Source organism: Plectropomus leopardus, chromosome 7 (genome assembly GCF_026936395.1).
Source record: "Plectropomus leopardus strain MGB_pleo_1.0 chromosome 7, ASM2693639v1, whole genome shotgun sequence".
Lineage (NCBI taxonomy): Eukaryota > Metazoa > Chordata > Actinopteri > Perciformes > Serranidae > Plectropomus > Plectropomus leopardus.
This window is the reverse complement of record NC_142182.1, coordinates 8,841,870-8,868,453: the sequence shown is the minus strand read 5'-3', so window position 1 is coordinate 8,868,453 and position 26,584 is coordinate 8,841,870. Positions and strand designations below refer to the sequence as shown.

At 37.9% G+C, this 26,584-nt stretch overlaps 2 protein-coding genes across 3 annotated transcripts in view; one reads left to right on the top strand and one right to left on the bottom strand.

Moving 5' to 3' along the window:
* Nucleotides 1-5,902, bottom strand: part of LOC121950135 (paired box protein Pax-6-like) — a 28,869-nt gene extending 22,967 nt beyond the window's left edge. For both annotated transcript variants that reach the window (XM_088079810.1, XM_042496054.2), the window contains exon 1: nucleotides 5,786-5,902. In XM_088079810.1, coding sequence (XP_087935936.1) covers nucleotides 5,786-5,798 — 13 coding nt within the window. In that variant the 5' untranslated portion in view covers nucleotides 5,799-5,902. The remainder of the gene's footprint in view (nucleotides 1-5,785) is intronic.
* LOC121950136 (uncharacterized) overlaps nucleotides 1-26,584 on the top strand; it is a 77,004-nt gene that overhangs the window by 41,108 nt on the left and 9,312 nt on the right. The window contains exon 3 of the mRNA XM_088079811.1: nucleotides 7,765-7,930. Coding sequence (XP_087935937.1) covers nucleotides 7,849-7,930 — 82 coding nt within the window. The 5' untranslated portion in view covers nucleotides 7,765-7,848. The remainder of the gene's footprint in view (nucleotides 1-7,764; nucleotides 7,931-26,584) is intronic.

The window sequence follows — 26,584 nt, the reverse complement described above, 5'->3', positions numbered from 1 at the left end:
CGAGAAGTCATGCAGGTGGAAAGACGTACAGCCACAGACTCTCACAAAGTTAACGGGAGCCTCAGAGATCATGGAGAGACTGAATATAGGCCCATAACATAAGTCTTTTGCCAAATGTTAAGTAGACAAAGGAAGAATCCCAGGCAATTCACAGTGTCCAAATTAAGGAGAGGCAATGAATCACCTACAAAAACAAAATACTTAATGTAACCATGAAATTGTAAATTGTTCTGAAATGTTATTTCACCCTGCTTCCTTTCACAATAAGAGAGTTTATTAGAAATAATGAAAACAAATTTTGTAACAAGAACATGCTGGAAAACAAAACAAATCATAGTAAAGATGAAGTAAATAAATCAGGATGAATAAAAATTCATGAAAGTGAACAGTTGTTTAGAAAGTGATAGTTCACTTGTCCATTTATTTAGTCTGTATTTGTTATCATTAGTAGTCATGTATTTATTTATTTAATTCTAAATAATTGTGAGCACTTTTTTTTTTTTTATCAAAATTTGATGGTGTAGCAGGGGTAGCTAAAAAAAGTAGGAAATCAGAGTTACTCCTAAATGAGATTAAGTTGAGTTGGAATGATAATAATAATAATAATAATAATAATAATAATAATAATAATAATAATAATAATAATAACAACATATATAATATTAATGATAACCACACATGTGTGGTTGCGGTTTCTTTTAAAACAAACAAACAAAAAAAAAGAATTACTGATAATTGGTGTGAGTGCCAGATCAGTATAGCTTGTTTCCTGCCTCTCTCTCTTATAGAAAAGGTATTTAAAGAGGTAAAAATTAAAAAAAAAAAATAATTGTAAATGTGTGTGTGTATATATCGTATATATATAATCGCTAAAAAATGCACTGCTGTGGAAGGATGATTGTAGGCATACTAAGATGACCAGTTCAGCTATCTATTGTCATTAATGCATGTAGAAAGCACGTGACATTCATTATACTTCATCTCAATACTCGAAACCAAAGCGCTTTTAGTTTGGCTTAAAAAAAGCTAACCAATAAAGGCTTCAAAGCAGCTACTTCTGTGAAGCTCTTGTCATTAACAACCTGCATAATGAACATGAAGCAGCTCCACACACACGCGCGCACACACACGCACGCACACAGGCCGGCTATAGGCACCTTGTCCCCGCTATAACTCAGCGCCTTTCTGCAGTGAAAGGAGACAAAGAGCCGGAGGAGCGGAGCCGCAGCTCTGCTCGGTAAATACCCGCCAGGCTTTGTGTGTCCGCGGGATTTTGGTGTCGTTGCCTCGTTAGTTGCGGCTCGTTAAAAAACCTGCGACACAAAACCGCGGCGGGGAGCCCAATTTGACCAGTACAACCGACATAAAGGAGTTCTGTTGAACACACTGATGACAATATAAAAGTTTCATTCAGCCGCATTCAGCGCGCTGATATGAGCAGAAAAGAGCTGAGAGAGACACAGAGCTGCTGCCCAACACTCACCACACTGCTGCTGATCTACACCACATCCTACTGCATTCTCATGATACTCAGAATAATAATAATAACAATAACAATAATAATGTTTTATTTTACATTGTATGTGCTGCAGTAAAATGAAACGACAGGACAGGGATATGAGACAAGGCTACTGTTGCTGTTATACATTACACTAGTGTATGTTTATATCTCCCAATATTATTATATCAAGCACATTATAGTCTTTCAAACACTGTAAAAAGTTGATCTTACTTAAAATAATCTTGGAAACCGATTGCCTTTAGAAAAGGGAAAGTAAATTTAAATTTAATCTTAATTTATGGTTTCTTCATATCTAATTGTTGAGTTTAATCAAAATGTGTCTCTATTTATGATTTATTTACAAAATTACCGTGTTCTTTTGAAGTTTTTAGCAACTTCAGTGAATCAAGTTAGTCTGACTTAATTTTATCATGACAGAGGATTTAGCCAATGATGAATCAGGAGATCTGCGAGTCTGTTTTGTTAACATGTTTAAGAAAATACAAATATGACTATGTGACTAGTTTGCAACCGGCAGAATAAAGATATCTAGCACTGTAAACTTGGTTTAACTTAGAAAGACTGAATTAAACTTGACATTTTAAGTTGCAACAACTTTACAAAATGAAGTAAATATAACTAAGATTTAAGTAAATATTACAATGAGACATAAAGTAAACATAAATCAAGACTTATATACTTAGATTTTTCAACGCAATCAGTTTTCTAGATAAAAAAAAAAAAGAGTTAAATCCGCCTATCAGATTTTACACTGAATGTACACAGCTGCAATAAAACTTCAGGTTATCCAACATTATGTGAAATCATGATCTGTTTTAAAGGCACATTCTCTTTGATGTGAAACCTGTGGCCCCTAAAAGCAGTGAATAAAACGCAACCCCCCCTAAAATCTTATACAAATACCCTGACCAGGATCGATAGGTTTAAAGGATTTCTGAGTAGCGTTTATTTTTTGTTTTGTGTGTTTCTAACCTGTTTATGCTTTTATGATGTCCGACCAAAGCAAGTTGCTGACAACTTTTGTTTGAATAGATTCAGTAATAAACTCACCTTCATTTGAAGAGAGAGCAACAACAGAATATAAACTGCAAACATTTGTTCTGTTTACATTAAAATGAAATGGGCTGATTAAGTCAAGCTGTAATGCTGCTTATGCTCCTCAGTCTGTTCAGCCCAGTGATTAGGGGTTTGCATCAGTTATCAACGTGATCTTCTTGGAAAGTTGGTGAACAAATAGCCGAAACTGAACAGTTCTGAGATCAAAGTTAAATGATGATTTGCGAAGGTGACACGATACAGAGTAGCAGATCACATATTCTGTAATTATAGCTACATATGATTTAATTTTGTATTTTAGTGTCCATGCAAGTGCGTTTTCCCGGGAAAGGCAAATTTATTCTTCTGTATTCAGCCAGTGCAGCCTGTGGATATGTTTTTAAACATGAAATACAATTGGAAATTGTAACATAAATACACCAATTCTGATTTCTGTGTGATAATATATCCAAATGTGTGTCGGTGAGGCTCTGTCCTGCTCTCCTCAACAATAACCCGTGGCTCAGGTGCGCGCGGCACATTCACATACAGAGGCGTTTGCGCATATCTCGTGTGATCATCACAACATATGGGAGCATCGCGCTCGCGCCCCTGTGACACACACAAAAAGCTTCAGACTCACATGTTGGATGAATTCACTTCCGACCTGATTAATCATGCAGTTAATTGGATTCGATTTAATTAAGACGTTAATTAACATCGGACTTAATTGGATCATCAATTCTTGTATTTGTTGGTTTGGGGTTTTAAAAAAGCCTCCCACTCCAAACAACATGCATTGTTTTACACTGAGAGCGTTTTCATGATCAGAATCACATTTTGTATGATGACGGATTTCTTAATGTGATCCACAAAAGTCAAGTATTAAAATGAACTTCTCTTCTCCAGTTGTGACTTTAACATCGCGCAGGCTTTCGAGCTCTCACTTATTTTAGTTTGGGCCTCCATAAAGTACAACTCCGAGAAAAGACAGGAAAGGCCTTCGTTGCATAACCTGATAGTTTATAGGTTTAACCCTTTGAAACCTGGAACGACGTGAATTTTCTTTTGCTGCGTTCAGACGCCCCTCAAATGCATTTAAACCTCTGAAAGGTGAGATAATTGGTTAGATTTCTTTTGAAGACGTGGATCAAAAGGCAACAAGCAGCTTTGCAAGAAATGGCCCACAAAACACAAGAATTTAATTTTAAAAAATTACCTTAAATTTTGTTTACAGAGAGAGGGGGAGAGAGATAGGATTTTGTTAAAAGGGAAAATGCTGAGGAATCTATATACTGTGAAAATAGCTATTAACTGTTTTATCTCTATGTTGATTATTTTAGATTTATATTATTAATTTTCCTTTTCTTTGTATTTTGCATTTTATTTTTATTTTTAAGCTAAATCTCAGGTTCTTTTTCTGTAACTTGTAACTTCTTCCTGTGTTTTCGAAGGAAATCAAGCCAATTTGCTGAGGTTTCAAAGTGTTGTATTGATATTGATATCGTCACAGGCCTTACGTTTAACTAACAATTAAATGTATACACACATATTCTACAAATGCGTATTTTTAGCGGACAATAACAAAGACGTGACGGGCTTTACAAGCTAAAAAGGATGGGTTTTAAATGATTGAGCTGTGTCAGAGCCTTTGGTGTTTGGGTCAAATGCAGCGCTTTCCCCTCACAAGATTCACAAATCCTGTTTGGATTTTTAAAAATAATTTTATCGCTTTCGAGGTCTTAAACAGCAGAGCAAAGAGGCCTGCTGCTCCAGAGGAGTCGGAAAAGAGTTGAAGTGCAGCGTTCACTTGACACATGTGATCATTTCGGGCTCAGCCTGCACACTGACAGTGATTTCACATTGGGAATTTTGTTTAAATAAATTCCTCAATAACCTACAATAACTGAGCTCTGAGATGTGTGAAATAAAGCAGGTTAGGCATGGTACGTTGGATAAATAAGTGAAAGGCAAAATACAATAGTCCTATTGGAAAATCCGTGATCGATGGGATTCATTAATTGGCTAATACTCTCCAAAGAAGCAATAATCCAACAATTTAATTGACAGATTGCCCAAAATATGTTATGGACTCCACCATGAAGCGGCAAAACAGTTTAAGAATTTAGCCTAAGTTAAAAATGGCCAACTTCAACGACTTAGATATTACACGCACGCGCCCACAGCTTACTTTTGGGAACACATTTGGGCTTTTCTGCTTTTGAAAATTGTTGAATCAAAAAAAATCTCCCTTTGCTCTTTCCCAACCATTATAATCCAGCAGAAACTATGTTTTAATCCACATCACTCAGTGCTGAGTAAGCGCGAGGCGTGCACCACGCGCTCTCAGCACGAGCGTCAAAGCGGCAGGGAGCGCTGCTTTGAGGTTGTTTGTTTGTTTATTTGTTTGTTTGTTGTTTTGTCTGCATTGAGTTGTGCGTCTGTTAGTCAGCGTGCTCTCTCGGGGATCGGAGGGGAAATGATCTCGACCAAAGCAGCGTAGTCCGCTCTGAGCAAGACGTCAGATACAAACAGCAAGAATTCAAACATTTATCCAAAATCTGGATCTTAATGCCCAAATTGTGGAAAAGCGACGGGACAAAGCAATTTTTTTTAGTTAATACGTAGTTTGTATGTTTCGTTCAAGGCAAAACTTCTACAACTACACATCTGTTGATATTTCACTTTGACAAAAACATCAGATTTGGGGTGAATTAGTTAATATTATCGTTGATTAATCAGTTGTATTTTCAGTAAATTCAAAAGACATCCAAACTTTTTCTACTTTTTCTTTCTTTGACTGATACTTTATAAAACATTTCTGCCACCAAAGAGGAAAACTGCTTTTCTTCCCTCCTTGATCCTTTTTAGTCGCTCTGTCCCTTGAAACCTGAAGTCCCTCTTTGCTCCTCTTTATCTATTTAAGCTGCTGAATTGTTCAGATGTAATAATTTTTAAATTTCTTTCCCTCTTTCTTTCTTTCTTTCTTTTCTCCTAGATTACAAACACTTTCCTCTTCTGTCTCAGCCAGGTTCAAAATTCATCCATCTTCATCTTGTTCTTATCTGTTGAATAAAGTTTTTTAACTCCATGCTGATGGAGAGAGAGAGTGAAGAGAGAGAGAGAGATGAGATGGACAGAGAGGGAGAGGGAGAGAGAGAGAGGGAGTGGGAGAGAAGGAGACAGAGAGGGAGAGAGAGAGGGGGAGAAAAGAGAGAGCGAGCTTACCTTTCTGTGGCATGCTGGAGAGAAGTAAAGTTTTGGTTCGTTTAGTTTTCCAACAGCTCCTTTCTTCTTTTCTTTCCTCCAATTAGTTTCTCCTTGACTGAGGAGACAAGTGCAGAGAGAGACAGAGCTGCTCCTCTGAGGAGGAGGGAGGAGAGAGGGAGGGAGAGCAAGTGGGAGGGCAGAGAGACTGCCAGGGAGAGAGGATGGAGAGAGAGAGGGAGGGAGAGGGAGGGGATGAGGGGTTTGAGCAAAAGTGGTGAGGTCTGTGTGTGTCTGTGTGTGTGTGTGTGTGTGTGTTTCTCTCAGTAACTCAGACATTATTTGTAGTGCACCAACCAAATTTAGATATATTAAACTTCTATTTTTCCACTATTTACCTCTACTATTTAAATTCAGTTACATATGGCAAATCATTCAGATTATTTATTTGAATGAAATAGGTCGGATGTTGCTAACGACCACAGCCCTGGTGACGGTTGCAACATGATGAAAAATACATTGAATTTCATTAACTTTTGCATTTTTGTCTCAGTAAGCATAGTATGCCTAAAATATGTAATGTTGTACAGTAATAAGATATTATTTATCAGTACAATAATATTGTTTCATTTATTTAATTAGTAATGTTTCAAATAGGTTTTGAGTTTTCTTTGTTAAAAATTCTCCTTTTAGATGATTTATACAGCGTGTGGTAAATAATAATGGCAGTTGTAACACCTTTTGCAGTTCTCTCAGTTCCTCTATTAGACTATTTGGAGTACAACAACCAAATTTATATATATATTAAAAAGATATTTGTCTGCTTTTGTCTCTGTAAGCATAGCATGCTGAAAATATGTATTGTTGTACATTATTTATTTTGTAATATTTATCAAATAAGAGTTGAGTTTTGTTTAACAGTTCTACTTTTAGTTGATATATTCAGTGTATGATAAATAATTATGGCAGTTGCAACATTTTTTGCATTTCTCTCAGTTCCTCAGAGGCTATGTGGACGACACTAACCAAATGTATATTAAACTCACATTTGCCTGCTATTTCAAACCCATTATGTCCTTATCATTTATTTATAATAACACCTAAAAATAAAAAGAATTACAGACAGAAATATCCTTTACACACAACGGAAAAACACTATTTTAAAAGCCACCTGCTGGGTCAAGTTCCAAGAAACATCTATTGATTTCATATTGAGCAGGCATTAGGGGGGAAAGATGACTCAAGTGAGATAACCAGTTTATTTACCGACTTATATCACGGACGAGTTATGTTTACAATTTCTGTAGTTACATGATAAATACACAAACTTCTGCTTGGCATCTGATACCCCACCACATGCATTTACTGTGAAATGATGCGGTTGATCTGACAGAGTACATTTCATAGACTATGGGTCAATTAAAAACGTTGTAATAGTCCTTTAACGGGAAAAAATTAAAAGTCTGCCTACAAAATACTGATAGTGAAGCTCCCCTTTAAGAGCCTGGTGCACCTCAGCCTGAGAGCATGGAGCCAGACGCAGGAGAGACGCAGAGAGATTGAGTAAATATACTTTATAAAGAGCTGATTTAGAGCCTGTCAAACAATACTTACATGGTTAGTGATTTAAACGGACTTTATCTTCATGAACCAGAACGGTTTTTGGTGAGTTTTAACTCCTTTGATTGAGACTTTCTCATGATGCACTTGACCTCTAATGAAGAAATGGATGCACGCACAGAGCTGACGTAACTGTATGTAGAGGGCCATAAACACCACAGACTGTTTAGGACTTTTCTGTTTATTAAGTTGTGAACTAACTTTGTGTTAAAGCGGAAAAATGTGAGACTCGAAGAATGAGAGTAATGTTGCAGCTTCACCAGCGCAGTAACGTCACACTGCCATGTTGGGCCTGGTTAACATTTTAGCAATATTATTTAGTCACTCTGTGATTTATATTTACAAAGTAATTTATTTGTTATTCATGATTTCTCTTTCAGGTTTGCTTTTTTTGTAGACGTTGCAGTTTGGATTTACAGTGAGGATCTTTCCATGGTGTGTGTGTTGGATGACAGGGAAACAAAATGGCGAGCCAAACCCAGAGACCCAGCTTCGTCGTGCCAGAGAGGGAACCCGCCGCGCACGGGTGGACTCGCTGCCAGAGTGGTAGGAGTGTTTAACCCTTTTTTCCCATTTGAAGTGAACTGAATTAAAAACAGAACAGCAGCTGTTGCACCAGCTGTGTGTAAGTTCTCTCTTAAAGTGTTACGCTGAAACTAGAGAGTTTGATACTAAAGCTGTACGGATGTTTGGTTGCACCATGGAGACGTAAGGTCCATCCTCGTTATACTGGCGTAAAGTCCATACTGACCAGAATATTATTGCAGCAAATTACGTTTTGTTGTTACTTTCTTGATGTTGAAACATTGTCCCAGCCTGTCAGCAGGTTTCTTTCATTTTTTCATCAGCACCAACAAAATGAACTCGGAGTGCCGTTTCTACCCGTTTCATGTTGTAATTAAACGATACATTGATCAGTTATTTTTTTCAAATGGAGAGTGCATGTTAACATCATTATAAATATCAAAGGGATGCAGTCTGTGACGCACATCATCAAAAAACCCTCTCTCTAAATAATGTTGTTGTTCCATATCATCAATTGAGTTACGACGGACTTAACACATAGTAGGGGATAGATGTAAATTTTAAGTTATATTATGGTGGCCCACATTACAGAGACGTTATAGAGACATCCACCAGAGACTGCTACTCCTTTTGGGGTGCTTCCTTTTATAAGAAGCAGAGTTTAGAGTTGACAGAAGGGGATTATGGGAGATGGAGTTTCAGGGCTTTGTTGTTTGCATGGAGTAGCCTTCCTGCTGGTTTACTTTGAGCTTGTCCTGAGCTGTGTTGTTGCTGTTTTGCAATGAGAGTAAACAGACTCAACGGATGCACTCCTACAATATCTTAGCCTTACTTGGGAACTAACTTGTGTGATGCAGACGCCAAAATGAAGTCATAGCGCAGATCACCCCCTATGCTATAACTCAGGCTACGTTTGACCCTGGTGCAACAGGCTGCAGGATTCCTGAACGGAGTTTGAACTGAAGTGAAGTTTTATATTTTGTATACTGTTCTCCTTTATGATTGTCAAGGTTATGATGTGAGGTATATCGTTTTTCACTTATTTTGAGTTTGGTTTTGTGCTATTGATAAAAGAAGTGAACTTAAGAAAATAACGAAACAAAAATTGGAACAACCTGTAAACCTGAAATAAGATAGTTAAAGACCAATCTAAACCAAAGTAACAGTAGCTACATAATTTATAAGCCCCCATATGAGTAGTCTAAACTAAACTATTCCAAAAACAGTTTAAAGAGCCTCAAAGAGGGAAAGGTGAGTTTTACTTACCTGCGGCGACTTTTTTATTTTGATACCTGCAGGATAATCAATCTCTTGATTAAATGTTACATACTGTGTTTTACCTTGTCTACGTTCAGTAAAGCACCTGCTTTTATGTTTAAAGTATCTGGTCTATGGTCTATTTTTACACTGTTACTACGACTCCATCCGAAGCTAAAACTGGTCCACTAACTTTGTTGTATTAGTTGATCGAAAGTTCTACATGTGACGACAGCAACCGTGAACCTTTGTACCTGTGTGATGTTACAAACGATGGACCACCGTTTTAGAGATACTGCAACGTTTATTTGCTACTGTATTACAGAACAATGTTCAGATGATTTAGGAAGTTTTTTTTCATAGGCCTCCATGTCTGTTCTCCACATTGCTCCATTTTCCGCCAACACAGCAGAGGTCACCTGAGGCCTTTTTTATGCTCCAACGCATGACTGAAGTGTTTGGCTGATTAAGTTTGATGAGGAAAGACATGAGTGAGACCATTTGTTAATAAGAGTGTGGCAATTTACTTGCCGGTGTTTCCAGGTTAAGTGATGCAGGTTGTGCTTAGAGTTGTGCATAGATGTGATTTATAATCCCATTGGGGTGAAAACATTGAAATTGTGCTCAGAGTTTAGCAGTCTGGAGTCCTGTTGTTGATGCACAAGCTTCAAGTTTTCAGATTTGTGTGCATTGTTTTATTTTTGTGTGTATACAGGGGAGAAAAACTGTGATGTAATCAGAAGGTCAGTATACTACGCCATAAAACATTAATAATGTCGCATGTCAAAAAAAGTTAAAGTATAGTGTGCCATGAGAATGTCATAAAAAAAATGTGCCATAAAACATTAATAATGTCGCATGTAAAAAAAAAGTCATATGTCACAAAAATGTCATAGTATAATGCTTTATAAAAATATGTGTCATAGACAAAGTCATAGTATAATATGTCATACAAATGTAATGAAAAAATGTCAAGGTATAGAATGCCATGAAAAATATAATAAGTCATAGTGCAGTATGCCATAAAAATCATAATATATATATTTTTAAGTCAATGTATAGAATGTCATAAAGAAATTCATGCCATAAAAAAGTCATGAAAAATGCCCTAACAGTGTTTGACATAAATAAATTAACTAAAAAATCACAGGACATTATGCCATTAAAAACATAATACTTAATGTCATAAAAAGTGTCATAGTAGAGCATGCTATAATACCATAATAAATGTTATTAAAGTCATAGTATAGTACGCCATAAACAATTCATAATTTAGTATGTAAAAAAGGGGCGTATAGTATGCCATACAATGTCATAAAAATTCATAGTGACAATAGAAAACAATCACTTTTTACCTTTTGAGTATTCAGAATATTTTATCTTTGTGATGATGCTTTATATTTGTTTTTAATTCTAAAATCTTATCTCGTAATGAGTTTTTTTTTTGTTTTTTTTTAAAAAAAAAAGATAAAACAGATGAATTTTAGAAGCATGTTGTTTGTATTGTTTATACTGACTCAGTTTCAGAATTCATGGCAATATTCAGAAATTAAAGTCTAATTAAAAAATTAGATTTTTATCTAATTTAAAATTAAAATTAAATTAAATTAAATTAAAAAAGTTTTTTGATTAATTGATTGAGTAATTTCCTGTTAACACTTCTGCTTGCTCTGCTCTGTTCTGATCTTTTTAACTTCACGTCAGAAGCTATTTTTCCACATTTAACTCACCTTCACTTATGATAAAAGGTTTCCCTCTCTTCTCTTTATAGCTGACAGAATAATAACACCTGCTGCCTGTTCATGTTCAAACTAATCACTAATTCACATCGACGTTTAATGACACAGTCAGCCCTAGAAATAGTCTTTCTTTGATCTATATATATCTATAATCCTTACTACACTTCTGCTCTTCTGTTTGTTCTCTTTCCAGAACAGAAAGTGTTACTTTTTGTCTTGTTGATTGCAACGATTGAACTGAAACATCCTTTGAAATCTGAGCAAATTGGCGTGATTTCTTTCACAAACATGGGAAGAATGCAATGAGCAACAGAACAAGAAATGACCCAAAACAAGCAAAAAATGATTAAAACAAAAACAAAAAACAAGAAAACTACATGGAAATTAAAAAGAAAATATAATAATTCTGTAACATAATTTAAAATATGTCATTTTGATTATTATAATAATTATTATAGTTTTCCCCATAGCTTTTTCCTTTTTTCCCTAGACATCTTTTCCTAGCTTTATGAAAGTAACTTTTTAAAATTTCTAATTTCTTGCAATTTGCAACATTTCACACCATGTTTCTTATTGGTTTATCCCTTGTTTTTTAAAGAAATGGCATCAATTTGCTCAGGGTTCAATGGTTTAAATACTTGTAAAAGGCATCTGTAACAGGACAAGAAATGTGATGTAGCCTCAGGGTTCAAGGGGTGAAGTTTTTTTTTCACTTACATAGACTGTGTCACCAGACTGGAGCAGACCCAGTCCAGTTTGGTCTGATCAGCCATCTGACCAAACTGGTCTCACCAGCCATCCCACCCCTAACAATAATGAGCTGAGTAAAGACCCACCAGTTGTCTTGCAGTATTGAAACATCATACACAATAAATTATTTATTTTATAGTATCATGTAGTAAACTCTACATGAAAGTTAGGGTACACATTTGCATCTATTTTATTTAATTTAATTCCACTTTGTTGCACTTTAACAATGCTACCCCACTTCATCCACTAGAGGGCTTTGTAGATGCTGTGGAAATCGGCTCTGTCATTCCTCTTTGACAGACTGTCTTAATGCTTTACACAGTCACTTTACACAGCATTTGCATATGCCAGGGGTCGGCCCTGCAGTTAATTTGATTCAGAGGAGCAGTGTTAAAAGCATTGCTATAATTGGCAGTTGTGAGGGCGCTCATATTTTAGCCAGTTCATGTCAGCCGCACATTCAGATGTGGTCCTCTTATAGCCGTCTGTCTCTCAGCAGTGAATGAGAATGAAGCAGCAGAGGCTAATGTACGATCAGATGCTGCTGACCTGGACATTAAACTCTGTCCTGTGTTTTCTATTAGTCTTATTAATGTTTTTAAATTCACGTCTGTAACAGGGTGATATCTTTCCATTCCCTCCTCTACCCCTCCCTCCTCATTTTCCAGCCTTCCCGCTCTCTTCCTCCATCATTCCCTCCCTCTGTCCATCCATCTTTGCTTTGTATTAGTCCTCACATCAGGATCTGTAATGCAGTGATAGGTCTGTCTCTTCCTCCAGCTCTGAGGCGGTCACACAGCACATACTGTCGTATGTTTGCTATGGTGCTAAAAGATGCAAAGACAGACCTTTAATTCCATTTATCTGTGGCATGATTTAGTATTAAAACCTAATTTTAAAAAAGTGAGGGTAGCCAGGAATGACTAAAAATGCTGGTTTGGTGGCAACAAAAAAACCCCCATGATGTTATATATGACGTGTCAAAATATTATATCATTTTTGGGCCCAAATCTTCATATTTTTTAATTTTTTTTTCATAAACTAATTTATATTGGTTAATTTTCTATTGGTCCCCCCTTGTCTCTATCACTGGGTTTTACTATTTCTCAACCAATGAAATGTATGATGAACTTTCCCTCTCCATTGGATCCCTTTAAAAAACACAGCGTTTTTTTCTAATTCCTGAAAAATAGCTGTTTTGGAGACAGGAGGTTTGCGCCTTACAGCAGCGATATGAAAGATTACTTTTACTACTTTTACTCAGGACACTGGAAAATTTAAATAGGGAAATATTATTCTGATTTGATTTTCTAATGACACAGTCAGTCAAAATATTCGTCTTAAGGTTCATTTGTACTCCCTTTACCTATGAAAATATTTACATCTGTTTCAAACGTACATATGTACATCTCATTCATATTAATGTAATATCTCAAGAACACCTTAAGTGAATTTCTTCAAACTTGGCACAAATATTCACTTGGACTTAGCGATAAGCTGATCTGAAATTGGGGTTCAAAGGTCAAGGTCACTGTGACCTTGCATCCGTTTCATTTTCGTGAATGGAATATCTCAAGATGACCTTAAAGGAGTTTCCTCAATTTTGGCACAAACAGAGCTGATTAGCATCTAGTGGTCGAAGGTCAAAGGTCAATGTCAAGGTCCTGGTGACATCATATAACATGTTTTTGGCCATAAATCAAGAATCCTCAAGAACAACCTTGAAATTTTGCTGATTGTTTAGATGTTCTGTGTGTGAAGCGTCCATGTTTTTCACAGACATGGATGTAGACTTGACTGGTGTGATGAGGCGTACAACAGTGTGGCGGTATATATGTTTTTTCTTTTGCTCTTTTTATGAGTGTGTTTACAGTAGAAATCCACAATTACAAAATGGTTTTCATTGTTTATTAAGTTCTGAACAGTACATTATGTTCAAACTGCTTATCTAGCTGCAATGCCATTTTTGTTTTTTTATTTATTTTTTATTTTATTTTAGGGGCTTACTGCTATTACTTGAGGCTTCAACATTATTTAATACTAGTTTTAATATGACAAATCATAATAATAATTGTGGTAGAAGAATTGAAGCTCAACGCGCATCAACAACATCACAGCAATGAGTGCTTTTAACTACAGAAAAGACCTAAGAGAGTCCATTTCTTAATATTACCTCCTGACTCTCTCGTGACGTGTGGAAAAAACAGCATCGTTGCCATCAGAGAGCAGATCAGTAGCCCTGCAATTACTGCTGCTGTCGGAGGTCTGCTTCATCTCTGCAAATGAAGAGGAGATTAATTCACTGGCACTCTCTGATGGACGGCAACTGAAAGAAGAGACAGCAACCGCTTGACCCCAGCTGACAGAAACACATGTCAACACTCTGCTCTATGTCCCCGGCTCCTCCTCCCCTGCTTCTCCTCCACCCCATTCCCCCACTCTTCCTCCTTTTCCATCACTTCCTCCTCTTTGTCCTCCTCCCACTGTCATCTCCTCTCCTACCACCTCTGCCCCCTTCTAACTTTTCCTCCAATTTTACCCTCCTCCACCTCCACGTCCTCCCCATCCTCCTCCTCGTGTCTCAGAGGCTGAGTTTCTGTCTGATGCTGACAGCTAACAAGTAATTACAGGTAATCATCTAAATGGACAGTAATTACTTCAAGGAGGGAGGGACTAGAGTTTGTCTTTACAATATTGTGAGCTGGAGCCTAGCCCTTGACTTGCTTCTGTAAGTCCTCAATCCAGCAGCAGTTCACATACCTACACACACACACACACACACACACACACACACAAACACACAGCTTGATTATGTCACTCTTAAACCATTTTTTTTAACTTACATTCATTCACTGATTGTTGTTGACGGCAAATGTCCACTTTTACACCCGCGTCCTCGGTCAATCTGCTCCAGAGACCTTCCACAGTACCCACTCTGCAGTAAAAAAGTTTTTGCCATATTTCATCCACATGGTCTCTGTTCAAAGTTGGTTTCTTGTGCCATCTGTAAATGTCCTCCAGCTGTTCACTGACTCCTTGACAATGACCTTTGACCCTTTATTCCATGTTTTCCAATTTTGAAAAAGATAAAACATTCTGGCAATCACATTCAAATAATCTTTACAGACTAGATAAATACTTAATCAGTGGTAATTCTTTTGAGGCCCACAAATATTTTAATTTGATGTAGTCAGAGGGTCTTGGGTATCAATAACTGGTCCAAAACTCCTTATATTTCACACTTTGAATGTCTTTGAATGGCACATCTAGAGAAACAAAGTCAGACCTTTTCTTTTTCTTTTTTTTTCTTCTGTGTGACTCGCGAAGGATTTTCACTAAAATAGACAGTGGAAAAAAGACAGGCTTCTGCTGATTATATTAAGTCTATGCCACCTTTTACTACAGTGTCTTTATCCAACACGTTTTCATCCCAAGTCATCATATTTTGCAGTCAAGGTGGTTTTGTCTTTTGTTTGTATCAGGAGAGATCTTGAATGTGCACCATCTACATTTACATATTATGCTCTAGCTATGCTCCCTCGCAATCTGCTGTTAACTTTCCAGGATGCGGCTACTGTGATGTCAACAAAAGCACACGGTTAGATGATGCTGAAAGTGGTTATGTATAGGCAACAAAAGCACATGGCAACTAATGCCGGGACGTCAACAAAAGCACATGGCAACTAATGCCGGGAAGTCAACAAAAGCACATGGCAACTAATGCCGGGACGTCAACAAAAGCACATGTCGGGACGTGTTGTTTGGATTAGGAAACAAGGGAACATGGTAAGATGTAGAAAAAAAACATGGGGTGCAAACACCAGATTCCCGTATTAAAGTCTGGGGTTTGCTGGACCCATCCACCGCCCCTCCCTCCCACCTTACAGGGATTTGCGTGCTCCTTATATCAACAGGATCTGTCCGGCTCTGTTCACAACTGGTGCCACCCGTCTGCGTATCAGACTGCAGGGGCAGGTGCCATCCGGCTTTGAAGGGTTTTTGTCCGGCTGCATTCTCAGCTGATGCCCCCTAGGCATATCATACAGCCACGAGAGGTGACTTTTGGGGATGGGATCTTACCCAAAAATCACTGCAAAAGTGGCAGCAGCTTTAGAATTAGAACGGGCCGGGACGACAAAGCACGTAATCTCTACTGAACTGTCGGTCGTAGTATTTCAGTATCCTCATCTGTGTGTCTGCTAGGAGACCTTTTCTCAATTGAGCTGCTGTTGACTTATGAATAATCCACACTCGTCCTAACAATCGCTAAAAAACAATCCACTATGTTCCAGTGTCAACTTCTTCTATTGAAGTCTAATGTCATCATTTACTCTTTGTTTCCTAGCAAAGCAATCAGACATATTAAAAAGGCATTACATTACACAGAGGTGTCATCACATAATTTTCTATCATGAGCTTCTTGTTTAATAGTTATATTTTTTATACACTGTGCTATATTTCATGACATGTTTTATGTCTTACAGTCATATTGATATCAAGAAAATGAAATATGAGCCCGATCAAGTCAAACTGACTCAGAAAAGTAATTTGATTATTGGTGTCCTGTCTTGTAGACAGGATTAGCATCTCATCGCTCAGTCAATTACTAAAATCATTTAAGTGATAGTAGTGTTATCTACACCTCCTAAGTGAAAACCGGGTGAATCAGACGTATTTAACCCCGTCTGTTTGAGTATGAATAGGTGTCACATGGGGTCATATTGGACCATTAATGTAAATGAGTTACTGGTGTCGTCAGCTGAGGACACTGCAGTTTTTGGATTTATATGCCATCATTTAGAAAATGAAAGTCATTCATGAAAATAACTGAAATCATCATGACAGAGAGGGCTTTTTAATTATTCAGTCACCCATTTTAATGTGATAATTGTTGACTTGTGTAAGGTTAGAAAATACAGTCATGCTTAATGTTTTAGCTTAAATATTGCTTTACAGTGTATACAAAGACACATGTACAGTGTAAAGATGGTAGATGACTATGAAAGAAGAAAAATAAAAAATGATTATGTTAAGTGTTTTATTTTGTGGTCAAGTAAGCGCACCTGAAATAATCCTACACTGCACAGAGAAATGATGTGCACAAAACCACAGTAAAGGGACTTTCTAAACGGAGTTGTATAAGGTATCTATAGTCGGTGTATTACATACAGTCGAGGGTAATCAGCACATCCTCAGTTTGGAGAAGCAGGCAGGACTACCACCCCAGATTCTCAGCAATGCATTGCACTGGATACGTGTTAGCTGCAAAATGTTTTTTTTAGCCACTTAAATGAAAGGCTACTAACAAAAAATGCGTATCAGTCCAAGTGGACGCTTTATTTAGAATATTTTCACTCCTTTACCTTGCTGTCAGTTTTGTGTCTAAGTCTTTAGAGAAAACTTTTGGGGGGGGTTGGTTGTACATAGGATCCGTAGCAATTTTTTTTTTTCCAATAAAATTGAATTTGTACATATTTACTATGGGCTGTCAGTGGCAACACATTAATTACGATGTGATTAAGGTCCATTATTAAGACATTAATGCAGTTCGACAGTCCGGTAAGAACTGCTGTACCCTGTCAATATGGAAATCAAAATTATTTTGTAATGCAAAAGAATGGAATTGAAAATATGCAATCACAAAATTACATTAATCTCAATTAACTATTGAAATTCGGCCAATAATCACAATTTAAAAAAAATGTTTGACAGCACTAATATTTACAAAAGAGAATTACAGATTGGATGTTTGGGTTCATGTAATATGCACATTATGATATTTCTATTTATGACTGCAAAGAAAATTTGACATCTAGGAAAACCAGATCTGCCACACTGTATTAGCAGAGAGCAACTGTAGCCACAAAGAAACCATGCTGAAGTGCGACTCTGGGCTGTCGGTTATGATGGTTTAGAAAATAGAAATACGTGTGATAGCATTAAAGAATATATAACGAAAACGTACAAAGTCTGCTACATCATAAACAATAAAAAAGGAAACTACAACCATAGAAGAATGAAATAGAGAATAAAAACAAATAAGGCACTGGAGAAAAAAATATGATTTTTAACTTGGATTTAAGGTGCAATAAAGAAATAAATAGAGATAGAGAATTTTTGTGCAAATTGACATATTATAACTGTGACTAGAGGGCCTGAGAGGCATTGTTTTGTGGGAACTGAGGATTACTTAAAAGGCCACTGCAGAAGGATCTCTATCTGAAGGCCATTAAAAGATTTGCAGCATATGTACAAACAAAAGGTAAAGTTTATTTCATTCTGTTACTGCACAGGGAAATTCATTTGGCTGTTTGCTGCGCCTCCTTTCAGAACAGTGTGCTGCCATCTTCATCCATTTCCTTCTTTCATGCTCTGTGCTGCCGTGCTCTTGACACTGAGAGCCATCATTCATCTTTAGAGCTGTGACATGTCCTGTCTCAGTGTGATGGGTGATCTCTCTCTTTGCTCTAATGACTATTATCTTTAATTCGCAGAGTCTCAATTAACGGCTTACTGCAGGTCAGTGATTAACAATTAGCTGATAAAGACCCTGACACACTAACAGGACCAAAGACGGGAGCTGCGGGGCCACATCACCGAAAATGTTTAAATTGATGTTGCTTTTTTTCCCCTAATGTTTCATGTGCATTAAAGGTAAAGAAAGAATTTTATAATTTATCATAGTTTACTGCTGTGTGTAGAACAAAATGCTTTAACAGTCCAACAAATAAGAATACTTTACTGTTGTTATTATTATTATTTTGTCATTTTATTTAAAATTTGCAATTGAATAAAAGCTTTTTTTTTAAGATATATTTTTGGGGCTTTTTCAATGCCTTTATTTGATAGGACAGATATAGCGTGAAAGGGGGAAAGAAAGAAGGGGTGACGTAGCAAAGGGCCGAAGCCGGACTTGAACCCGCGACCGCTGCGGCGAGGACACAGCCTCTGTCCATGGGGCGCCTTGTCTGCCACTGGGTGCCTTACAGTTGGGTAATAGCTTTAATATTTTGTCAAATTTGTATTTCCTGTGTGGATTAAAACACAGTTGTTGTGTTATTACTATTATGAGACATTATAAAGTCCTTTTCTCATTCTGAAGTCGTCAAATATTGCTACTTTCACAGTGATTTCATCTTAAGATCTCGAAACCAAAAGCCACCTTTCGCATCTGCATGTTACACCGCTGGATAGCGTCAGCTGAGAACATGGCCAGACAGAATCATACGCAGTGTTATTATAGGCTGCCGGAGGGTACCTGTCACAGCAGCATGATATGTGGACGGGTGGTGTCAGTTGAAAACGTGGCTGGACAGAACCTGTATCGTCTGCGTCAGGTTGAAACGCTGCCGTTAACAACGTAATATAAGGAGCACAACAAACCTCTGAGTTTCCATCTGAATGTAATGTTTTTTCTGCACTTTACCATGTGCCTCCTTCCTCTAATCCGGAATCATCCGTGACGTTATGTGTGTTTGTTGACATCCTGGCGTTGGTTGCCATGTGCTTTTATTGCCTCAACATAAACACGTGCAACGTCATCCCACCATGTGCTTTAGTAGACATCATGGTAGCGGCATCCCGGAACGTAAATAGCAGACACAGAGGGACACCTAGAGCGTGATATGTAGACATGGTAGTCCGCTGCAAAGCGGCAATATGTGACGTCTTGGGATGAGACGACATGTTCTCATTCTGAAACGCGGCTGGACAGCGTCAGGTGAGAATGCAGTGCAGAACCACTGTTTTTGTTATTATCGGCCAGCGAACAGCACCAGGCAGATCCACATGATATGCACACAGGTGGTGTCACTTGAGAACGTGGCCGTATGGACCTGTGCGCATGAAATGTTGAAGGAAGGCGTTTAAATGCTGCTGGAGACAATGTAATATAAGGATTTCTATGGCTCATATAGGTTGTAGAAATGGGTGGTGGTTGGGTCCCACAAACAACTGGCTTTCATGCGGGCGTCCAGTGTTTGCTTACCATGTGGATATGAGGCTTTTGCAAGAATATGTTGCAGAAACATACATGTTTCGAACAAAGTTAGTTTTCTCCTGATTTGCCTGTCTGAAAAAAAATCTAATTCAGTGTCAGAATGATTAGAAAGGCTGGGGTTTGTGACAAAAGGATCCTTTATTTACTGAAGTGACTCTGGCGCTAAGAGAACAGTCATAATCTGCACTCTCGTTCACTTTTCCATTTGTAATGAATAGACTCCTAAAGGGGCGGGGCACCATGTGACACAGATACAAAAAATGGATCTAAAATGAGCCGTCTCAGTTTATCAACAGTGTCTGAAAGAACTCAGAGGATTTCCTTTTTCCAAACACTGAAACATGCTGCTCTGTTTACTTAGTGTGAAGCAAAGGGACAGGTATTGATTACCTGAGTTACCTTTGCACTTCACAAAGCATTTGAACTAAAAAATCCTCCTGCAACCATAAATGGCGGCCTGTGAACTTGATAACATTTTGAGGATTGAAACACCATACACACAAACGCTCACACGGAGCACAAAAAGACCCTACGGTCCCCCTCCCCCTCTCTGTCATCACACACACACACACACACACACACACACACACACACACACACACACACACACACAGAGCTAATAGCTGCTAAGAAATCACATTTGGTAAATTGCATTGTGGCACTAACCTTTTCTCTAGTAATTAAATGAGTGAGGAGAGAAGGCCTGCCTTAATGAAGTCAGCAATTTACTATTACACACACACACACACACACACACACACACACACACACACACACACACACACACATCTACCAACAGATTCGGCTGGGGAGGATCAGCTTATGAAGTTTTGCAAAACATGATATTTTTATTTCTTGCTTATGAAATTTGCATGTTGTTGCAGTATTTTTTCTTCTTTGTCATTAATCTGATAAATTTAATTATGAGCAGTGTTGGGTTTCAAATCTGGGCTGAACTCTGGAGACTGTGGAAGGACCGGGCACAACACACAAAAAATATCTGATTTTTTTTCTTACTTTAAACCGAAAACTTTAATTGGGGGGCCACATGGTTGTGCCTCATGACCGTTCAGTTCACGTTTCATGGACAGAATCTCGAGCTGAGGTGTGAAGAGAGTCCCGTATGGGGACGTATTATTGAGCAGGGTGAGAGGGAGCGTAAGATAGACAGGTTGATTGGTGCTTCAACACTGTGACGGACTGTCATGTTTCAGATTTACAGGGTTGGGTATCGTTTGCGTTGATTTATTTTATTATTATTGTGAAGGCAAATTTAAACTTGAAATTGTTGTGAAAGTATACTTAAATATACAGTATAAACATGGATCAATAAAAATTACTGTAAACAAATTCCCCTCATAATTAAAACTGAACCTGGCTACAGTAATTTAACACTAAACTACAGTTATAGGCCAACTAACAGCAAAATACATTTCGATTCGGGATCTGTAATTGTGTCACTAACTCAGGAGACACTCAACAGCCAGACATTTCTCTGGTATCTATTTAGGAGTGGTAGGACTGACATTACAAAGCTGGTCCACCTTAACAGTCCACCTTAAGGGAGCCTGGGAGGCTAACTTTCAGCTCGGCTCCAGTCTAAAGAAGTCGTAGCATTTATTCACTGACTGTTCACGCATTGCAACTGAACTTCATCCTGTCTGCTCCGCTCGCCGCGGCCTCACTCTCACTCTCTGCTCGGTCTCTGTCTCATTAATCACACAACCTGGCACCAAAATCTGCGTTATGATTCGATCTGGTTCAGTCTCGGCACTGAGTTTCAGTACCGGACCCTAAAGATTTAAGGGTCAGCTCTCTCAGCTTTGCTCATGAGCTTTGGGGAATCTCGTAGAAAAGAATAAGATTCCTTTGCAGGGCGGTTTTGGAGAGTCCTGAGTGTTTTTAAATTATTCTACAGGACTTTCTATAAATTTATGAACTAGTAACATGGTGTACATGAAATTTGCAGACCGCTAAGCTACTAATATCTATCCATCCTCACATTACTTGCTGCTTGTCCAGGTTCAGGACATAAAGGTAGCAGGCTTATTGAGAACCCCAGGAATGAGTCCTTAAAACTGGAAATTCGTTCGTATCTCAGCACCTACGGTTCCCTCGTCTCAAAGTCGATGGGTTTTTTGAATGGGATTTTGGTGGGAAGCCTTAAAACACAAGCTCAAATGACTTTCACATTTCGTTCTTCAACATAAAATATGTCAGTAAAACCCCCATTTGCAAACTTTTAAGACAGACTGAAAATCTCGTACTTTTTCAGTCTGTCTTTCAAACTCGGTTCAGACAAATTTGAATTGATTTTTAGGCGCTGTTTAGGTGGAGGCGGAGGGTGATTAGGGACGGCTCCTCGTTGCATCCTGCTGGTTAAGGAGCTGAAATCACAGCGTTCACCCGACGGTTGTGTTTCCATCGATGCCGATCGCAGTCTGAGGCGATAAATACCCGTGACTACTGCAGAATCACAGGTATAAATGCCGACTGTACACTTTCTCACCGCAGTAAAAAGACAGATGTTAACAGGTGTTTTTTAAATTGTAAATACAAACTATTAGTGTTCCTTTTGAATGATGTCCCTGGCTCGAACATCACACTGCTGTCTGTGTGAAACCGGTTTAAAAATGACAAATACGATGGCAGACTCCAACAACAATGCTGTGTGTTGGCACACACTCCAGCTCTCCACTGACTCTGTGCTGTCCTGTCTTCTCTCTCTGGGTCAGTGGGCCTCCAGCTGCTCCTGCAGTCCCTCTGTTGGTGTCCTGGATGTGTTTCTGTGTGTGTGTGTGTGTGTGTGTGTGTGTGTGTGTGTGTGTGTGTGTGTGTGTGTGTGTGTGTGTGTACACTGTATTGTGGGGGAATTGTTGGCATGCTTCAGTTGATGTGAAACAGCTCAGCAGTTTGCCTCAGTCTGTTGTCAGCAGTAACACACTCTCCCTCCTCTCGTCTCATTCTGGTCCAGTCCTGGGATAAAGTGTCACAAACCTAAAGTCCAAGAACTGAGCTCTGATGTCATTTAAAGTTCTGCGTGTTGCGACATTACAGACAATAATATCGATTATAATGTCAAAAAATGCAAGTTCATCCACTGATAAGCCCAAGATTTAAACCCAGTACTGTGAAACACTAGGCAGGTTTCCATTAACCCTCAAATTTATACTGCAAATATAAAATACACCTAATGGAAACATGATAATTAAATAAAAAACGTCCATTTATTGCACACATTATTAAGTTTTTACACTCGCTTGAGGTAGTATTTCAGGTGTTTTGAACATCCATGCTTCTTGGAAAGTTATCGCGAGAGGAGACGTCGCAAAACATCGCTTGATGGAAACACAGTCACCTCACAACTGTGTTTTATTGACATTGCAAACTTTGCACAAATTTGTAATGAAAACCTGCCCACTGAATCACTTTTTCTGCGGATGAAGAGTCCGAGGTGGGTGGACCTCAGTGGGTGCATTACAGCAGAAGTTGCAGCAGGGCTGTAGGTACAGACAGCGCAGAGAGTCCGGCTGCAAGGGGCCCGTGGCGTAAAGGGGCCCGTGACACAAGCAGACCCACCTAATGGAGGGTCTTTTTAAACCCAAAGCCTCAAATCACTTTCTTTTTGTTGGGTTTCCACAAAACAGTAACTAGTGCATTTAAATGTCTCCGTGAGATAAAGGCTAGAGTTTACATGTAGCTTGTTTTGCCGAGGATGCTGCAGAGACATCATCATCTCGTACTCAGTGTCATCACCAGCCCCTTCGTCAGTTTACAGTCATTTTGTTGTGATCATTCTGTTTTCTGGCCAATCTTTGATATCAGCTCTTTAATCTGATCTACTTAAATTGTTGCAATTAAATATAGTACATTTTCGGACCAATCAGAATGATTTTCTCCCTGCAAATTCATCACCCTCTCTTGCTCTGAGAATCAGTCTGTTTGTAAAAGACGATTTCATTAACTTTATCCATTTAGTTCAAAATTGAAAATCTAATTGGGAAATGGTGGTGATGTCTGTGCGTGTGTGTGTATGCGTGTATGTGTGTGTGTGAGGGTGCGTGTATGTCCAGTGAATAAAAGAAAGCTTTTAATTGCATTGTTCTTTGATCAAGGCATGTTTATTAGTGGGTGAAAGTCACATTAACCTTTCCATCGGCCCTGACATTTCCCCTCCTCCTAAATGGAGAATTAAAGACCATTGGAAAGTCATTAGTGAAATTTACTGCTTCTGTTGGCTGGTCAGCCATTAGTGAGGCTGCAGGACCACAGAACACTGTTCACAATCTTCTGCCAAGTCACTTTTTATTGTTTAGAGAATTACATGTAGACAAAAAGCTTCTTCCAGTACAACATTGATTTCTGTCAGCGAGTAAACTTGCATAGGGGAGAGTTACTGTTGATTCAGCAGAATTACAATTAAAAATTAGGATTGCACCAATTGTGCAATTCTTGGTCAATGCCTATACCATTTTTTTATGTTGTTAATTTTGTTTTTGTTGTTATTTTTTTCCCCATTTGTGCCAAGGAAACAAAGAAAACTTTTTACGAAAAATCAATTTTGGTCATTCAGCCCTTCATTACACTACCTTTATATGAGCACATTTTCAATCACACATACAGTGTGCCTCCTCATGTGCATATTAATGATAAAAATAAGGAAAAAATCACCAGTAAGTCATAGTGTACTACTTAGTAAAATATATGTTTTTCTTTTAAGACACATACTTTGTTCTCTTCCAGCATCCGACTGTAAAATTTCATCTGCAGACACTGACAGGACTAAGTGCACTTTTTGTCAGTTTTCGTTGACTAAATTCCCCTTATTCCTATTGAGCCTGAAAGCACAGGTTCTTTAAAGCTTTTAAACCTGAGCAAATTGGCTTGTTTTCTTTCAAAAGCGTGGCAAAAAGTTGTCAAGAAATGAAAAGAAAAAAGTTAAAAGAAAATTACCTAAAAGTATATCCTACCTGTACACACAGTTAAACCTTTTTTAACCTGGGCAATTTGGCTTGATTTCTTAAAAAAATAAAAATTTAAAAAAAAACATAGGAAGAGGCAATGACCAACTTAACGGGAAAATGCCCAAAAATTAGTTTAAAAAAAATATATATAAGTATATATACATACATTTTTTTGAAAAAGTTAGCAGAAAATTATCTGAAATTTGCACCAAAAAAAGATAGAAAAGAAAGGTAGAATAACAAAAACAGGAAATTGATTTTAAGGGAAAATATATAATATTCTAATTCTGCCATTACAATTTTTATTATTGTTTCTTTTAATTTATTATTTGTATTTATTTATTTATTTGCAATTTACCAGTAATTTCTTGCTGGGTAGCTCGTGCTGTTTTCTCTCTGTGTTTTTTAAAGAATCAAACCGATTTTCTCAGGTTTCAGAGGTGTAAATGCTTATGAAATGAGTCTGAATGCAGCACCAGAAAACTGAGGGGAATCCAGGGGTTAAAAATGTTACCTAAAGCTCCGTCTCTCTTTCTTTTTCTCTCTCTCTCGCACACACACACACACACACACACACACACACAACGTGTTTGCAGCAGACTGACACGGGCAAACCCTTCAGAGCACGTGTGAAACACGCTGACGACCTTAATGGACTCTGAGGCGATGACTCCCTCTACATCATGACTCTCCCACATCCATGTTTGACTGCGAGCACAGTGCAGGGACAGACGCAGAGACAGACTGAGGACAGCAGAGCCTCAGAGAGGACAGAGAGCTGAACTAAAGCTTCCCATCAGTTGAGTTTATATGTGGTTATAACGAGAGTAGCAACAAAGCGGACGTGGAGTTGGTATGCAGCACTGTGCAGTTTATAAATGTGAACTCTGGGGTGTCCGGTGGTTTAGTGGATTAAGCAGGCACCCCATGTATAATGGCACTGTCCGTGCCGCAGCAGTCACAGGTTCAAGTCCAGCTTGCGGCCCTTTGCTGCATGTCATCCCCTCTCTCTCCCCCTTTCACGCTGCTGATCTGTCCTATCTAATAAAGGCAAAAACGCCTAAAAAAAATAATCTTAATAAATGTGAACTCTATCATTTTCTATAGTTTATATATTTTTTCTCAACATAATCAAGGTCACTCTATATTTTAACCCTTTGAAGCCTGAAGCAAAGACACTTTCCTTGTGCTGCTTTCAGATGCCTTTTACAATATTCAAATCTTGGAGCCCTGAGCAAATTTGTGCAAAAACATTTGGAAAGGGAATGAGCAACTTGGTAATTAATAAGTACATTTTCAAATTTCTTTATTTAAAAGCTAGACAAAAAAAGTTTAGGGGGAAAAAAAGATAAAAGATAGGGAAAAAAATCTAGTGTTTATAATTATCATAATGACATATTTAAAATTATGTTATGAAAGTATTAGAATTTTTTACTTACTTTTTCCAGGTCATTTCTTCTTTTTTTTGTGGAAATAGATATTTCCAGTATTTTCTTATGAGACGAATAATAAAAAAAAAGTTTCAGTTTTCTTGTACTGCGTCCAGACGCCTTTCACAAGTATTAAATCTCTAATATGTGAGCAAATTGTTGTGATTTCTTAAAAAAAAGAAATAAATAAAATAAAATTAATAAGGCTAAGGCAAGAAATGTGCAGAAGATTGCAAAATAAAAAATGCATTGGCAGCATGAACATTCATAGCTTTGTTTTTAAGTGTATAACATACTTATAATTGTTTGTAAAGCTTCTTATTCTGCTCTAGTTGTGTGGTTGTGTTGACTAAGCTGGTTCATGATGTCTGAGCTGCTGTCACAGGACGGTGTTGAGCCCATTTCACAGTAAACAGGGTCCCCTGGTGGTGAAGACGGGTCAGAAAATACCTCAATTTGCAAAGCAAAGAGAAAAATGATGAAATGAGCTAGAGAAAGAGAATAAACCTGGAGTTCAAGAACCTGGACCTGGAAGA